This window comes from Nasonia vitripennis, chromosome 1 (genome assembly GCF_009193385.2).
Source record: "Nasonia vitripennis strain AsymCx chromosome 1, Nvit_psr_1.1, whole genome shotgun sequence".
Lineage (NCBI taxonomy): Eukaryota > Metazoa > Arthropoda > Insecta > Hymenoptera > Pteromalidae > Nasonia > Nasonia vitripennis.
The window spans coordinates 24,893,502-24,908,961 of NC_045757.1; the positions used below are offsets into that span (position 1 = coordinate 24,893,502).

The 15,460-nt window shown below is 39.2% G+C and overlaps 2 protein-coding genes across 2 annotated transcripts in view; one reads left to right on the forward strand and one right to left on the reverse strand.

Moving 5' to 3' along the window:
• LOC100678304 overlaps window positions 1-8,594 on the forward strand; it is a 35,984-nt gene extending 27,390 nt beyond the window's left edge. Inside the window, exons 4-16 of the mRNA XM_031920912.1 lie at window positions 1,525-1,650; window positions 2,042-2,175; window positions 3,283-3,433; window positions 3,959-4,323; window positions 4,628-4,852; window positions 4,930-5,032; window positions 5,115-5,515; window positions 5,602-5,931; window positions 6,003-6,395; window positions 6,477-6,840; window positions 7,002-7,373; window positions 7,461-7,789; window positions 7,882-8,594. Of these exons, the coding sequence (XP_031776772.1) occupies window positions 1,525-1,650; window positions 2,042-2,175; window positions 3,283-3,433; window positions 3,959-4,323; window positions 4,628-4,852; window positions 4,930-5,032; window positions 5,115-5,515; window positions 5,602-5,931; window positions 6,003-6,395; window positions 6,477-6,840; window positions 7,002-7,373; window positions 7,461-7,789; window positions 7,882-8,460 (3,872 nt within the window). The 3' untranslated portion in view covers window positions 8,461-8,594. The remainder of the gene's footprint in view (window positions 1-1,524; window positions 1,651-2,041; window positions 2,176-3,282; window positions 3,434-3,958; window positions 4,324-4,627; window positions 4,853-4,929; window positions 5,033-5,114; window positions 5,516-5,601; window positions 5,932-6,002; window positions 6,396-6,476; window positions 6,841-7,001; window positions 7,374-7,460; window positions 7,790-7,881) is intronic.
• Window positions 8,595-10,093: 1,499 nt separating this feature from the next.
• LOC100116427 (ATP-dependent RNA helicase DHX30) lies at window positions 10,094-15,421 on the reverse strand. Its single transcript, XM_008207463.3, has 12 exons — window positions 15,162-15,421; window positions 14,868-15,084; window positions 14,643-14,793; window positions 14,047-14,432; window positions 13,785-13,975; window positions 12,714-13,709; window positions 12,284-12,625; window positions 11,877-12,124; window positions 11,078-11,294; window positions 10,706-10,895; window positions 10,530-10,612; window positions 10,094-10,450 (listed from the first exon to the last, which is right to left on the reverse strand). Exons 1-12 carry the CDS (start codon window positions 15,209-15,211, stop codon window positions 10,144-10,146), a joined length of 3,378 nt encoding a protein of 1,125 aa, XP_008205685.1. The 5' UTR covers window positions 15,212-15,421; the 3' UTR covers window positions 10,094-10,143.
• Between the last annotated feature and the right edge of the window lie 39 nt (window positions 15,422-15,460).

Consider the following 15,460-nt stretch of genomic DNA (forward strand, 5'->3'; position numbering starts at 1 on the left):
GCAATGCCCGCGCGAGACGAGGATGATAAATCCCGATTGATTCGAGGCTGCTGCAGCGGCTACGGCCGTAGTTAAGGTAGCTACGGAACTTTATGAAGCGTCACGTCGTCTTTGTAGAGACTTTTTAGACCTTTTTACGTGCGCGTGTCTGCGCTGGGACGCGTTGGGATTTTTTGCGCTGGGTTGAAGGTTCGAGGAGTATATAGTTTATGATTGCGTGGATTTGTCGGTATAATTGTATTGTGACGAGGAAATACAATAAACTATGGGTACATCATGTGGTTGACAAGCAAATGAATAATCATGAGTCGAAAGCGTAAAATCTGTGGCGTTGAAGAAAAATACTTCAAACAGAGCATCGAAAAAGACACGCGAATGTTATCCTTATGGAATACAATGTTTCAAAATTTATTTGAATAAAAATTTGACAAAATTTATCTTAAATACACTGAAATCTGAAATAATAATCCGAACGCGGTTAAAACAAAAAAATAAATAAATAAGACTCAGTATGTAATAAAGTAAATAGATCAAAGCACACTGTAAACGAAAAAGCGCTATCACAAATTGAAGACGACAGCCCACCTGCTGGAATAAAATAATCGAAAACGCCTACATAACACGTAAATGCAGAAAAGTGTCTTTGCCGCAGCACGTGCGCGTAAGCTATTTAGACTTACGTACGTGCGATTATAGCTGTGTCTTCTCCATAGCGCGTCTAGTTTCTCCACATCCCCCATAATAACACACAGCCTTTTTGTCGGTCGAAAGAAACAGACGCCTTGATGCGCTAATAGACCTCGTGCGGTTTACTTCTCTTGAGTATCGTTGTGCCATTAGTCGCGGATTTGTGTGTATAAACCTCGTGAAATCTAGATGCGGTGAGATTGATTAAGACCGCGGGAAAAAATTTTTGATACGCATTCCAAATCGGATGATCTGCCAGTGCTGTGTTCGAATTCTTTTTCTTTTCGGAATATTTATGTACTCTTGTATATAGAGATCGAAGCCATTTAGCATTTTTATAGAAAGTATATTGAAAGTCGCGGAAGCTCTTCTATTTGCATATTTGTGCATCTCGAAAGCTTCAGACAGAAAAACGAACTCGAGTGCACACACGTAGACTACTTCACAGAACTCGCATTTAATTCCATCCGCGAAAAAAAACGCTCCTCTATATACAACTCCAAACGCTTCCTAAGCTTATCGCGCTTATACTTCCGCACAAGACGTTGCACATACACATACACACACAGTCCATCATTAAGCGTGATTACGCTGCGATTCAGCATCTCCAGCTGAGAGAGAGAGAGAGAGAGAGACAGAGAGAGAGAGAGAGAGAGAGAGAGAGAGAGAGAGAGAGAGAGAGAGAGAGAAAGAGAGAGAGAAAATCGCGCGACTCACGTTGCCGCGGCAATTGAAATTGAACCTGTGCAGCTACTCGCGCCTCCTGATGCAAATCGTTTTGTTTCTCGAGTCTTGATGTATCCTTATCATTAAAGGAGTCGCTTGTGTTTTTTGCAGAGTGCCAGTCGAGCGTCTCCGGATACTTCGTCAGTGGTTCCGGCCTGGTTGAAAGGGTGCCATACGTTTTCCTTCCGGTGCAGGCCGGACAGATTATACATCCCGATGCGGAAATCAAATTCGAAGGTGAGTCGCTTGATCGATCGATGCCAGGAAGTGTCGTATTAGTAAAGATGTGCATGTGTTTATGTTTTGTGGGATAATGGACGAGCTTGTGCGTCGGTGATTTGCTGTCGTGAGTTATTTGAAAGTTTCGTGGCAAACGTATATAGTAATATGCTATAGATTTAAGTATAGCGAAAATCATTTGAGTTGGTATACAAATGACTGGTTTCACCTAGAAACTTCAACATCTTTGCAGACTTTAGTCGCTACGACATTTGCATACCATGAAGTATTTTTGAAAATGTATATATATGAGAAATATATTTTTATCGTATATGTTTATTATTTCAAATATTCATGAATTAAATAAACGATTAAAAAAGCATCAAAAATTAAATCCTCCATTTCGCAGGCGTCGGATCCCCGATCTGCGTGATAACCGGAGTCCAGCAGGTGGGCATAAACGGTTGGACGGAGTTGCGGAACATCTCGAACGGAGAATTTCCTCTGAGGCTCTACCGGGACGAGGAGCGCACCTTTCTCCAGGCAAGTAAAATAGCGAGTGCATCGCATATAGTCTCCTTGATTTCGCCCGCGAAAAATTGAAAAACACGAAATCGCGTACAAGCGGAGCAGCAACTGCGCATCATTTCCTTTCTATCTCGGCCGACTGTCTCACTTTCTTCTGATGCATGCGAGCTCGAGATGCTTCGATTAATTTCCGGATCGGATATCTTCTTTATAATATACGAGTGTCGCGGATTTTCGAGACCCGTATTTAGAGAGTAAACGAGACGTTAAAGCTTGCTGCTCGTGGAAGAAAATGGGTCATCGCAGGTCTCGATCGGAATAAGAGAGATATTTTTGCACAGCGATGCCTAAACATATGTTTGAAAAGTTTCTTTTATAAGAATGGCGAATTATATTAACCATAAAATCTTAATTATAGTTCTAGTTGAGAGAAAATTATAGATTTCGGAGCTTCTTAGCGGAGACCGCCATCAACAGCGTAAAATCGCGTCTAGTGTATAAAAGAGTGAAAAGCCTAGACTTCAGCTTAATTAGGCCGTTTTACGAGAACGTTAATTGTCGTCTTTTTCATCTCACGGCTTCTCGCACGCGTAATGCCACTATTCCTTTCGATGATTTATCCCGCGAGCTACGCGTAAACGCACAGTGCGATACGCGCGCGGCTCTTCTATTGTGCGTCGTTAAGTGTACTAGAGTAATTCGAAATAAATTGCTCGCATGTATGCGTGAAGCGCAATTCAAAAACGAAGCAAAACGCTTGTTTAACTGCGGCTTGAAATCACTTTAAATTCGAATTTAGCGCGCCGCTATACGCGCGTGCATATGGCAAAACTATTTTACGCACATAATGAGATAATGCGCTGCGCTCTACTGAAGTCTAAAGAATCGTTATTATCATTTTTGAATTTACGATTTTTCGCAGTAGTTTGCGCATCGCAAAGAAGCCTTTGAAGATCCTTATACTTCAATTGAGTTTTTGAGAAAACGGTATTTTGAACGCAAAGCCTATATCTTGCATATATTATCTCCAATGTCATTGCTATATTATGAAATGTGGTCCAACCAAAATAATAAAAAAAGTTAGTTAAAAATAAAGTACAATATATCATTGAAATGTTGCAGTGGGTCGGCGAAGCGCGACTCCGCGAGTCAGCGGAAGGTAAAATAGTAATCGTGAAGCTCGCCTGCAAAGATGCCTATCCAGCGGCTACGTTCCACGGAGTCTTCACCCCATGCATCACCTTCCGAGTCTCCGGCTCTCCATCAAGAAGCAGTGAGTTCGATCGATATAATAAGCCTCGTATATCTATAGTAACCGTTAATTCAGAAGTCGCGTACGTGTATCGTTAACGACTTTTTAATTTCCCTCAACTTCCATACCCGTTTGCTCGCACTGAGGGGCTAATTATCACTGCGGGACAGTTGCTATAAGGCTTTTCCGGTGAATCGAGAGAAGGGAATCGCTTATCTTTTGCAATAAATTACATTTGTTAAAAGTGGGCTACCGCAAGCGCTCCTGATTTACGTCGGCCAAGAGCTGTATCGACGATGGTAAATCTTTCGCGATGACGTATTTTGTCGCTTCATGCTATAGATGCGTTATACCCGGAATGTGCGGTTGAATGAAAAAGCCACTAAGACGCGTTGTAATGAGCCGAAGATGAATAGGTGTAAAGTGCCATAAATTACAATTGTGCTTTGTTCGTATGTAGACATTCTTGACGAATGATGTAAAGATATAACGAATTTATGTTTGTATAACTGTTATATTTTTACAAACACTGAATTTTATCTCCAGGCATAAAAGAGGTATCCTTCTCGTCGGACATACCGATTCAGCAGGGACTAACCAGCGCAGAGTACACGGCGATCGGAGTTTCGTCGGTGATTCTCGCGTTGATCTACGTGGCAACTATCTGCCTGTATCTGCACAGTCGGAAAAGTCGAAGGAAAGCTTCTGAGAACGACGAACCCGAGTCGGGACAACGCGGTTTCGACGTTGTTAACGTCTGTCCCAGTGACAACGAGGGTCAGGGACAGGTCAAGAGCAACCCACTGCTCTCGATTTCCAGACACTTCGAGAGCGACACGAACAGTGCCATCAGTGAAGCTGATCTGGCTGACAAGCTGCTGCAGAGCGAGAGCGAGTCCGACATTGAAAATGTAAGTTGCTATACACTATAATATGAGATCACTTCAAAATAAATATAAAATCTTATTCTTAGAAAAGATGTTTTGATGGTTACAGAATTTATCGGTATTTAAGCTTCAGTATATACAGCTTGGATACAACACTATTACTTATATGTATATTTCATGAAGTTTAAACATACTAATAACTCCACTCTACGATTTAAGAAACGTTACAATGTTCATGATGTTGTTATGAGTAAAATATCTTTAGTACTTGACCAAATGAAGGGTCGAACAAACAATCACGCGAGATTCAACTTTGAAATCTTTGTAGCAGGTAACGTCAGCGATAATTCACCCTCACGAGGACTATTCTGAGCCTCACGAACAGAACTGCAACGCAGGACCAATAATAGGTGAGCGATTACCCGAAGAGGATGTCCGAGTTATCGAAACGACGGCAGACCATGGAGGTCAGCACAACATGCCGATTTTTCCCGGTACCCAGAGAAGAAAGCTCTACTTCAATCCTGCCTACTTCGAAAGGCAACTTCTTCTGGTACGAAAGCTTGTTTTATACACAATCTTCTAAAATTAGGGTAAATGTATAATAAACCCATCGACTGGAACTTTTAGGCACCACCTCCAGCAGCGATCGAATTTCTTCTCAAGATCCGAGAAGTCATCTCGATCGCCAAGCACAAAATGGCTGCCAAACGCTTCGTTCCTACTCTCAATGGTAAACATATATTACATTCAATGGCAAATTAGACTAAAATCCAATCTAATCGAGAAAAAAAATCGTACTTCTGGCCTCACAGAGATCCCAGAGGAGACGTCCTCGGATCGGCAGAGTTCGGACGGTCGAGCCGGCAAATCTCACCGCAAGCGTGCGAACTCAGTGCAAAACCACTCGGCTCGCTCCCTTCGCTGCTCAGGCTGTCCCGGTTGTAGTCACGGCTCGTCCACACCGAGCCTACCGAATTCACGAGGTCTCACGGATAACGGCCCGACGATCGGGCCCATCAGCGGCGAGAGTCGTGTCCGAGCTTGGCTCGAGGACGTCAAGCTACTCGACACACGCTGGAAGAGTCTCGAAGAGGAGAGACTATTGTTGTCCAGAAAAGAGCAGCAGACTGCAGAGGTGGAAAGGGTTGTGAGGGACGTGGATGCTGAGAGCGCGAGGATGTCCACGAAATCGCTACCGCCGATATTCAGAGAGGTGAGCGACTTTATTTTTTGATTACCGATTTTTTCCCCTGATCGTTGCTGTTCTTCGATTCATCGGGATTTACGTGTGTACTAAAGGGCTTGAACGGCTGCATAAACGAGATGTTCGAGAGAGACGAGTGTGGCTCTTCACGCGGAGCCGCAGCGAAACGATCGACAAGATCGGTAACGCGTGAGCCGGGTTATCTCGATCGGCAAGCCGATGAAATTGCCGAGTGGGCTAGACGTAACAAGCGCGAGCACCAGGAGAACGCAGTCAACGCAAGCGTACGTCGAGCTATCGAGAACTCGTTCAAGAGTCAGCTGGAACAGCTGCGTAGTGAAAAATCGGTTGCGAAGCCTATCGTTTCAGCCGTACCGAGAAATAGTGACAAACCGAAGGGACGATCGACGCCGGAGAAGCTGCAGGTACGCATTTATCATACAAAACATTAAAAAGCGAAATTCAAACTAATTATGTAAATTTATATTTTCTGTAGAATAAAAACCAGGCGAATATCGAAAAATCGAACGCTAAGAAATCCAAGGAGATCGAAGAGACGCGAGTCCTTCTGGACATAATCAACGGCGAACTGTCAGCTCGGAGCAGCAGCGACGCGAAGCGAATCATGGACGCTGTGATCCAGGAGCTAGTAGTGGCCAAGGAAAAGGAAAAAGCAACGAAGGCTTCGGATTACGAAACGGATAGCTTGGAAAAATCGAAGGTCAGCAGGAAATCTTCGAGTTCACCTGTCTCGACAACGGATGACAAGTCTAGCCCAGCGTTGTCGACGGCTCTACCTATGGACGAGGAACTGACCATGAGGAATGCCATGATCGACGTGCAGATCAGCGAAACGATATCGACGAAAACGAACAGCGTCGTTAAGAACGTAAGTTTACTTGTCTGACTAATTTTAATTATAATAAAATAAGAATAAGCCATAAAACCATTGTTTCCGAAAAAATAACAGCATAATCTACCGGAGCTAGTACCTCTGCGACCGGAGAACTACGCGTTAGTGAGCGAAGTCTACGTGAACGACGGCTATGCAAGTCCAACCGGTAGCGACGATGATTCAGGCCCGGAGATTCAGTACGAGCCGGAAAATCCAGGACACCTGACCATCAAAGTCGTCGACTCGCCGAAGAATTACGTGAAGCAAGACGAGTCCGAGTACGAGCCCGACACGCTCGACAGGAAATCGATGAAGCTCAAGATTAACGGTGACATCACGTACGACAGCCAGGATATCGTCAACGAGGTTTACGTCGACTCGCTAGAGAGATCCTCGCAAATCATGCTCAAGAGCAAGAGGAGCTTCAGGGAAGAGAATGGTATAAACATATTAATTTTGTGTATTGGCGCTAGACTACAAGCTTTCGATGACTAGACAACTGAGTTGTTTTTCAATTAAATTTTGCTTGCGGGGAATCCATTAATTTTCATCATTCAATAAACAATAATAAATATCTTGATCAATTTTGCCACTTCGCAGACACGGAAAGTGCAGTAAAGCCACCGCGTGAGTACAACAGCCTGCGTGAGATCTACGAGGCTCGTCTCAAGTACCAGCAGCAGCAGCAACAAAAGCAACAAGACCAGAAAGAGAAGCAAAATACTGAGCTGATAGAAAAGAGTGAAGAACACGACAACGATGGCAGCGAAAAGGACAAGGATCGATCGGACAGTTGGCGCGCCAACAGCTGCAAGTGCACGAGTCCGCTGTTACCGCGACACGAGCGTCGCCAGCGCAAAGCCGATAACCAGCCGGACGTCGTGCCAAAACCACCTCCAGCTCCACCGACGCCGGATAACGAGGCGAAACCACCGCCTGCACCGCCGAAGATGAAAGCTGTCAATCATTTCGGTATGAGATTGCAACAGTGTCAAAGCTTATTTTTGAAGAGGTGAAAATAGATCATTTCTAAGATTTAATTTCTCTTCACACGTGCAGTAGCAAAAAACGCGCAGGACAGGAGCCTTACCGGAGCAGGTAACCCTACGACCTGCGAGGAAGCTCCTGTCGCCAAAGAAGCAGCGCCAGTCGTAGGGAAGCCCCCGGCGATCGGTCGGAAGCCCAACGCCGCTGGGGGTTCGAACGACCGAAATACTGCAGCGAAATCCATGAAAGAGAGCACAACGTCGAACGGCGACAAAACGTTGATGAATGAGAAAGATGTTAACGAGAAGTCCGAATTGGTTCCCAACGAGGTTGATAATGGACCTGAAGTAGCCGAGTTGGTGAATGTTGATGAGGAGCGAAGAAACGAAAGGCGTCAGCAGGTAAAATTTTCAAATAACCAACTTACAAGTTTAACATTACAAAGCAAATTTTTCAAAAATTCCCTACCAATAATCCAAAACTCAATCCGCAGTACCGTCGCTTCTCCAAGTGGCGAAACAGCCCAAACAACGAGCGCAGCAGCAGCCGATCACCCAACCGTCGCTCTGGCAGAAACCGGTCTCAGCGAAAGTCAAGCCGATCTAGTTCGCGATCCCAGTCTCGCAAGCGCGAAGCCGAGTCAGAAAATCGTCACCAGCAGGCCCCTCAACCGCCAACCAGCCCAACTGCCTGTACCTTCGAAGATAGCGCGTACGTAAGCAGTCCCGAAAGCACCGGTTCGCGTCGCCGTCTCCTAAAGCTTCACGATGACGATCGGCAAGCTCACCGATCTCACTCCAACGGCAACAATAACTGGGCGAGTTGCACTGAAAGCGATGAGTCGACGAGTGGCAATGGAGCCAATAGCGAAAGCGGTGCCGAGAGCATCGAAACCGACAGCGTCTTCTTTGGAAATTTTAGAGCGAGAGCCGAGCGCGAAAGACTCGCCGCTGCGAATAGGCAGAGACATGGCCATCATCAGAATAACGATAGGGGTGGCGGTGCTGCTTCTGGACTGCAGCAACGGCCCATCAACTATCAGGCCTTTCAGATAAAGTCGAGGGTCTATTGAGAAGTATGCTTGTTACTGTGTGCGTGTTTATACTGAGAAACTCGAATGGTTGCAGGGCTGTTGTAAATAGAAGTCGATCTTTGTTTTAATAGTATAGATGATTTATTAAAAATAATAACGTACTTATAGTATAAGAGAGGGTGGATTTTTTACATTTTTTACTGCGGTAACTTGGAACGTTAGATCTTTTCATATCTGATTTTATCAAAAACAAATTAGGCGATCGGTAAAAATTCTTATTGCCTTATTTGTTTTCGTAATACCCACCGGTATGATGCACGTCACAAGTGAAAAAGTCTAATGTATTCGATTTAGTAAAATAGTAACGGACTTGCGCATATATCAAATCTGTTACTATACTTAACCGTATCTATTAATAATTTTTTAAGATTTGTATACAATTTGATACTGAATAATGTAATACATATAATAGATTAGATCGATATTGCCTAATTTTCTTATAAAGAGTTGAATTTACCAGAAAAATGTTATACTGATTGTTATAATACCTTTGTAAAAAAGTAGGTAAAATCTAATCGAATTCTTATGTAGACATTTTGTTTGGAGATACGTTGATGGCCCTGATACATTTTAAAGTGCCTAAAAGTGGCGATCTCCGATTACATGAAAGTAATATATTTAAGGTAAATAATACCACGTAAAAGTACATAATTCATAAAAAGGGTGAAGGAATTCATACATTATATCGTCGCTCCCTACGAACAATAGCACTGTTCAAATTTCCCGTCATGAGGAGCACAACTCATTTGACGCACGCTAGACTAGCACAACTCAAAATTTCCCGCGAAGACTAGCACAACTCAAACTTTAAACAACTAATTTCTATAAAAATTTCCCGATTTTTGCGAAACTGTCCCTAATGAACATTTTTAAATATTCGCAATTTACAACTTTTTACCGAATTTAAAACTTTTTAAAACTTTGAGGTTTGTCTGCCTTTGTCCAAGGTTTTCATGAACTTAACCAACCAAATAACCCAATAAAAACATTTTAAGTAATATAAAGTCGCGAGTTGTGCTACTCTTAGCCGCATTTCTGAACTGTGCTACTCTTCGCGGCAAATCGTGAGTTGTGCTAGTTTTCGTTTGAAATTTTGAACTGTGCTAGTTTTCGTAGGGAGCGACGATATTATAGCCTTCTTATTAGTATATGAATTATTCTCTTGAGTGAGATTAAATACTATTTAGAACTCGATTCGATTCTACTAAAACAAGTTATTTATAATCAATGACACTTTCGAATTATTGTAAATTAGTAATTTTCTCAAATAATAGAATATTTACCTAATATAGTTTTTCTTTAAATAATTTTAAACGTTTGCATGATATCGATAAAAGTTGTAGTGCATGTAAACGCAAAAATACAAGATAGGTCATTACGGGTAATATATTTTCATTTAGTTAGAGTACTTAAATATTACTCTACATTATACAATTGTAGGATATAAGTTAATCTGCAACTAACGAGATCTTTAATGATCACGTAAGTCCGGGCATTGTGCAAAACATAAGAAGATTCACATAGAAGAAACATAATTTACGAATGATTAAACGTTTTTAAAATAATTAAATATAATAAGGAAATAAGGTGCTGAGAAAATAGGAGCCGTCAATTTTGTACATAATATGAAATATATTTACACAATATCATTTAAAAAATACATTATCTATAACGACCATCATCCGGTCGATTTAAATGCGAAAAACCACTATTTGAAAAATTATTATTTCCAAAATCATTTTTCGCAAAATTATTATTCGTAGGTGTATCTATTACTTCGTCTATTGAATTTGATGAAGAACTTAACAATAATGCTAGTACTTCAAGCATTTTCCTTTTAACCTCGGCTAAGTCATCTGGAGATGTCAGGTCCGAATAATATAATCCCTTAGTAGTTACGTTCCTTTCAACGTAATAACGAACAATTAACCACATGAGGTCACGGAAACGTAAGATCGTTTGTGCAGTGCTATAAAGAGAAATTATAAATTGTTTAACATCATAAACGACCTTAATAATCGATTAAGATGTTAAATAGTTATACGTACGCTTCGTCACACATTAGGTGAACGTTCTCCTTTCCATGGATTTTCAATAATACTCTTTCTGCACCGGTATCTTTATCGTTATGCTAGAATGAAACATATAAATTACAAATAATTAATTTTCAAACCGATTTATCCTAAAAAATATTTTTTTAATTTATATCCAAAACAAGCTATACCATTGAACCAGTAACCCGCCCCTGGCTAAACAGCAAAACTGTAATTGGTGAAATCATGCTACTTTCACGTATTAAAGTTGTACGTCTTTCATGGTGATGAGTTTTTTGATAATATATTAAAAATGGACTCGGCCATGACGTCCTCTTATGATTCACACATTCTGGCGTAAGTTGTGCTTTGGCATTATCTCTAAAATCATTAAATAATCAATTAATCTTCCAAATTAAGATATTTACATTACGAATTCATATCTGGCCTTTAATAATGTCTATACAGTCAATCATTCCAAATATGCTTCACATTTAAAGCATTCTCTGACAGATAAAAAGACACAACCTGATACAGTATTACCAATTAGTATCTCTACTCACTCTGTAACCATAGAAGTACCAGACTTTGTAAAGCGCCCCTTTCTTATTTCAAAGTTTCTATGCTTTAATATTTGATCCATTCCAGATAGTAAAATACCGCGCACTAGTTCGTCTAGAATAGCGAACTGGTTTTCTTCACAATTCAGATCTGACGCCTCTTGCACATTTACTATCATACCCGATTCGCGAAGATGTTCTAAGTTTATATCTCGTACCTCTGAAAAAAAAACAAATAACGAATAAACTCTATGTAACACCCAGTAAACGACTTTTGATAGCATTTTCCTATGATACAGTTTTTAAAAATACAAAATAGAAAAACATACGATAATATTAATTTTTAACTTAATAAAACAATGTACGAAAATATCTTAGTTACGAATTATTATACATGTTTAAACTGTTAAATTTTGATGTTACTTCTATATTATGATAATTTATCTATTAATAGTGTCTATTTGAATATAATATAAGAATATGTTTACTGCTTAACTATGTGAAAATCGCATAATTAATTACTTTAAGTTTTAATGGTGTATTATAACATCAGTTTCAAGCGTATTAGTTTGTACGTTTAATTCAATAATAGTCATAATGTACTGTTGTATTCATCACATACTTAGATAGTCTAAATTTAGAGGATAAATTCTGAGACTGATGTTACGCGCAAACTATGTACCTCTGTGAATAATAATTTAAATTTTGATTGAAATAAGTTAGTTTACGGCTTTACGAGCTATTAGTTTATAAGACTACGATAAAATTATTGCGTGAGCGATTCTATTTAATGAAATCTTACTGTGTAAAATATTCATTCTTTCAGCATGGAGACCATTTCTTCTGCTGAACTGGTATGCATTCTGAGATCCATTTTTTCGGTTAATATCAAGCCATTGGTTATAAATCCATGCAATTGCAAGATGATCACTTGTTGGATGAAAACGCTTTTTTGTTTCTCTGATGCGACTTTTATTATCTAAAGTTCCGTAAAATATTTCGGAATCAAGAGAAAGAGCAGCTGATACTGTTGTCACAGGGCTCATACACCTGCAAGAATTATTCGAGTTTCTCAGATGATGCATAAAAAAATTGTGCCTTGATTGCGTTTGTATATTAAATTTATAGCAAATATATTTATATATAAATTAAAACATTTTATGTACACTCAACATTAACCTTGCAATCCTTCAACCGTTTGATACTTACTGAAAGACTGCTGAATAAACCATAGCTTTACTCAGTTTTGGATGAATAGTGAACATAGCGATTCGTTTTCCCAGTGCAGTAAGGTCTTGATTCTCGTCCAGAGCACCTAATTCTTGTAAATCGTTTACAGCTTTCTTTACAGCAGATATTCTTGGAGGCTGCGGCATACTTCCAAGGAAATTTTCAGCTTTTTCATTGCTGTAAGTTTTACCGTCAAGAACTGTTTTTTCAAGTGAAACCCGAAGAACTTCGGGAATAGGATATGGATCTAACTCTTCATATTGCTTCTTTGTGATGAAATGAAAACTTTCTCCTTCCTGCACTCTTCCAGCTCTGCCTTTTCTGCAAATAAAATTTGTTTGATGCACTATTTTGAAGGACACTTTTAAGAATGCTTGACTACCCTTAGATTTAAATGAACAGTAGTTACCTTTGATTCATATTCGCCTTAGAAATCCAATGCGTGTCTATTGAGGACAATCCTTTATTTTCGTGCCATCTTACTTCTTTGTGACAAGCAGAATCAATAACGTAAACTACATCAGGCACCGTGATTCCAGTTTCAGCAATATCCGTAGCCAGAATAATTTTTCTCACTCCTTCTGGAGGAGGATCGAAAATTTTACTTTGAATTGCATATGGTATTTTCGAATGCAATGGTATCACAAGCTGATTAGAAGTGGAATATTCTTCTAAATTGTTTTGAATCCTTAAAATGTGGGACCATCCGGGTAAAAAGCACAATATACTTCCGGGCGGCTTATTTTCCGATATCCATCTTATTAAATCTGTAATTTGATCGGTATTTACCACAGGTCCATTATTTTCATCGTCAGTCAATCTTCTTTGCGACGGTGGGATAAATTGACTTATTTCGTCCATGAAGTGCATTTTCACGGGGTACAATCTTCCTGGAACGTCTACTGCATTACAGCCTAAATATTCTTGGAACAAATCCGCATTTATCGTTGCGGACATTATAACAACTTTCAACGAAGGATTAATTTGCATTGCACGCCTTAACAAAACTAGCAACATGTCGGTGTCGACGCTGCGCTCATGAGCTTCGTCAACTATTATGTGCGAACAACCTTCCAACTTAAGATTGGTTTGTAATTTTTTCAAGAGAATACCAGTAGTACAGAAAAGAATCGCACCTTTCTGCCTGGGCAAGACTTGTTGAAGTCGTACCTGGTAACCAACGACATCTCCTACAGATTCACCTCGCTCATAAGCGATGCGTTGGGCCAAAGATATAGCCGAAATTCTACGTGGCTGTGTAACGACCATACTGCAATTGGCAGCTTGTCCTTTTTCAGTAAAATAATCCATTATAAACTGTGGCACTTGCGTCGTCTTACCACAACCCGTGTCTCCTTTTATTACTACAGCTTGATTTTCATCCAATTCCTTCAATATTTGATCTCTAGAAAGAAACTTATTGTTTTTTAGAACGGATACGACTAGAATTTTGAGATTTTCAAATTATATTTATACTAACTTGAATTGAACGATCGGAAGTTCAGGATTTGTTAGCATCCTTCGATTATTTAATCGGTTTAGCAAAATTTCGTTTCTTTTGTCAACATCTACATAATTATTCGAAATCGGATGTCTATCCGATGAAGGTTTGTCGGTCACAAACTTTTCTGTATCCTGGTTTGCACTTTTTGTTACAGCATTGACTATTTGCTAATAAGAATATAAACATATTAAGTTTTTTATAACTTTTCAAAAATGAATAAAATATGAAAAAGACTTACTGTTTCATATTTAGTTAAAAAATCGCCAATTTTGCCTAATACTTTTTCTTCTATGTTGAATTCCTCAGGCATATTCAAAAGTGAAAGCGTTTCTTGTTTTTGATAAACAACGGGGAACCGACCTTTTATTCTTCCGTTTATATGTAACCAATATAAAGTTTTTAAAGCCGCCGATAATGACGCTGATGCTTTTGAATTGCCTTTTGCTGAAAAGGACATTTTTTCAGGCCACTGAATTTGATAAGTAAACATCCATCCTTGTTTCTTTTTTAGATCAGCATGTTTGTTAGTTGAAGTTAAGCAATGTTGTATGTTAGTTTCATTTGAAACAACAGCAAACAAATTGTGAAGAAATACTTTAGGTTCTGGAAACCTTCTTTCAATCTCTGAAAAAATGTATTCAAATTCAAGTTTCAAATATTTTACATTTGTAAAAAAATATCAAATATATTTAATTTTGTTTTCATTATATAAATAAGATACATCATGGCATTATAATTTAATGCATTTTATTATTTCTGTATGAAATTTGTTTCCAAGAAATTTAGATTTAAAATTTTTAATACGATTTCTTTTATATAATAAGAAGAAATTACCTTTTGCTGGAGCTTTTTCAAGATCGGAAAATAACCATTTTTTAATCTGTTCAGGAATTCTTAGCATATTTCCATCTTGACTCGATTCTGACTCTAACGTTTGCTTTCTTCCAACTGAATCAATGAGATTATTGAACGGATCTGTCTCTTGCTACAAGATACAGCATAGATTGATAAAAAAATATTTTGATGTATTTTATGTAATTAAAAAGAAGTTATTTTTACTTGTGATGCATCTTCAAAATCTGTTGGTTTTGAATCCTTTAAACCAGCTTGACAGTTAGCTAACAGTTGTGTATGAAATCTTTTGATATTGTTTACATTTATGTCCTTATAAACTAATCGTGAGTTACATTTTATATGCGTAGAAAAATTATATAAACTATGTACATCTATATTAGGTTGTCTTAATAACCTTTGTTGCCTAATGAGGCCACGAGCACTAAAATACAACGATGATTGTTAAATATTTTTATAAAATTTGTGTATTTTGCACAAAATAAAAAAAAAACAACTTACGACGTTTGCATGGATCCTCTAAGACCGACCAAAATTTCGTAAGGTAACATTCTTACTTATTTTTTAGAATACCTTTTGACAACCAATAACGATTATAAATTTGTTTTCGATTTACACTTGAAAACTAATTACATGGCATGTTATAACTTTATTAACGCAATAATCAACGTTTTTTAAGTGGTCAAACGCGAGGCCGTCGCATATTTTTGAGGTTATGTTAAGACCGACGTCGACTCCGCATGCGGAGCAGAAATAAATGCATACATGCGGCTTGAGCGCTAAGGCAATGAGGCCACATG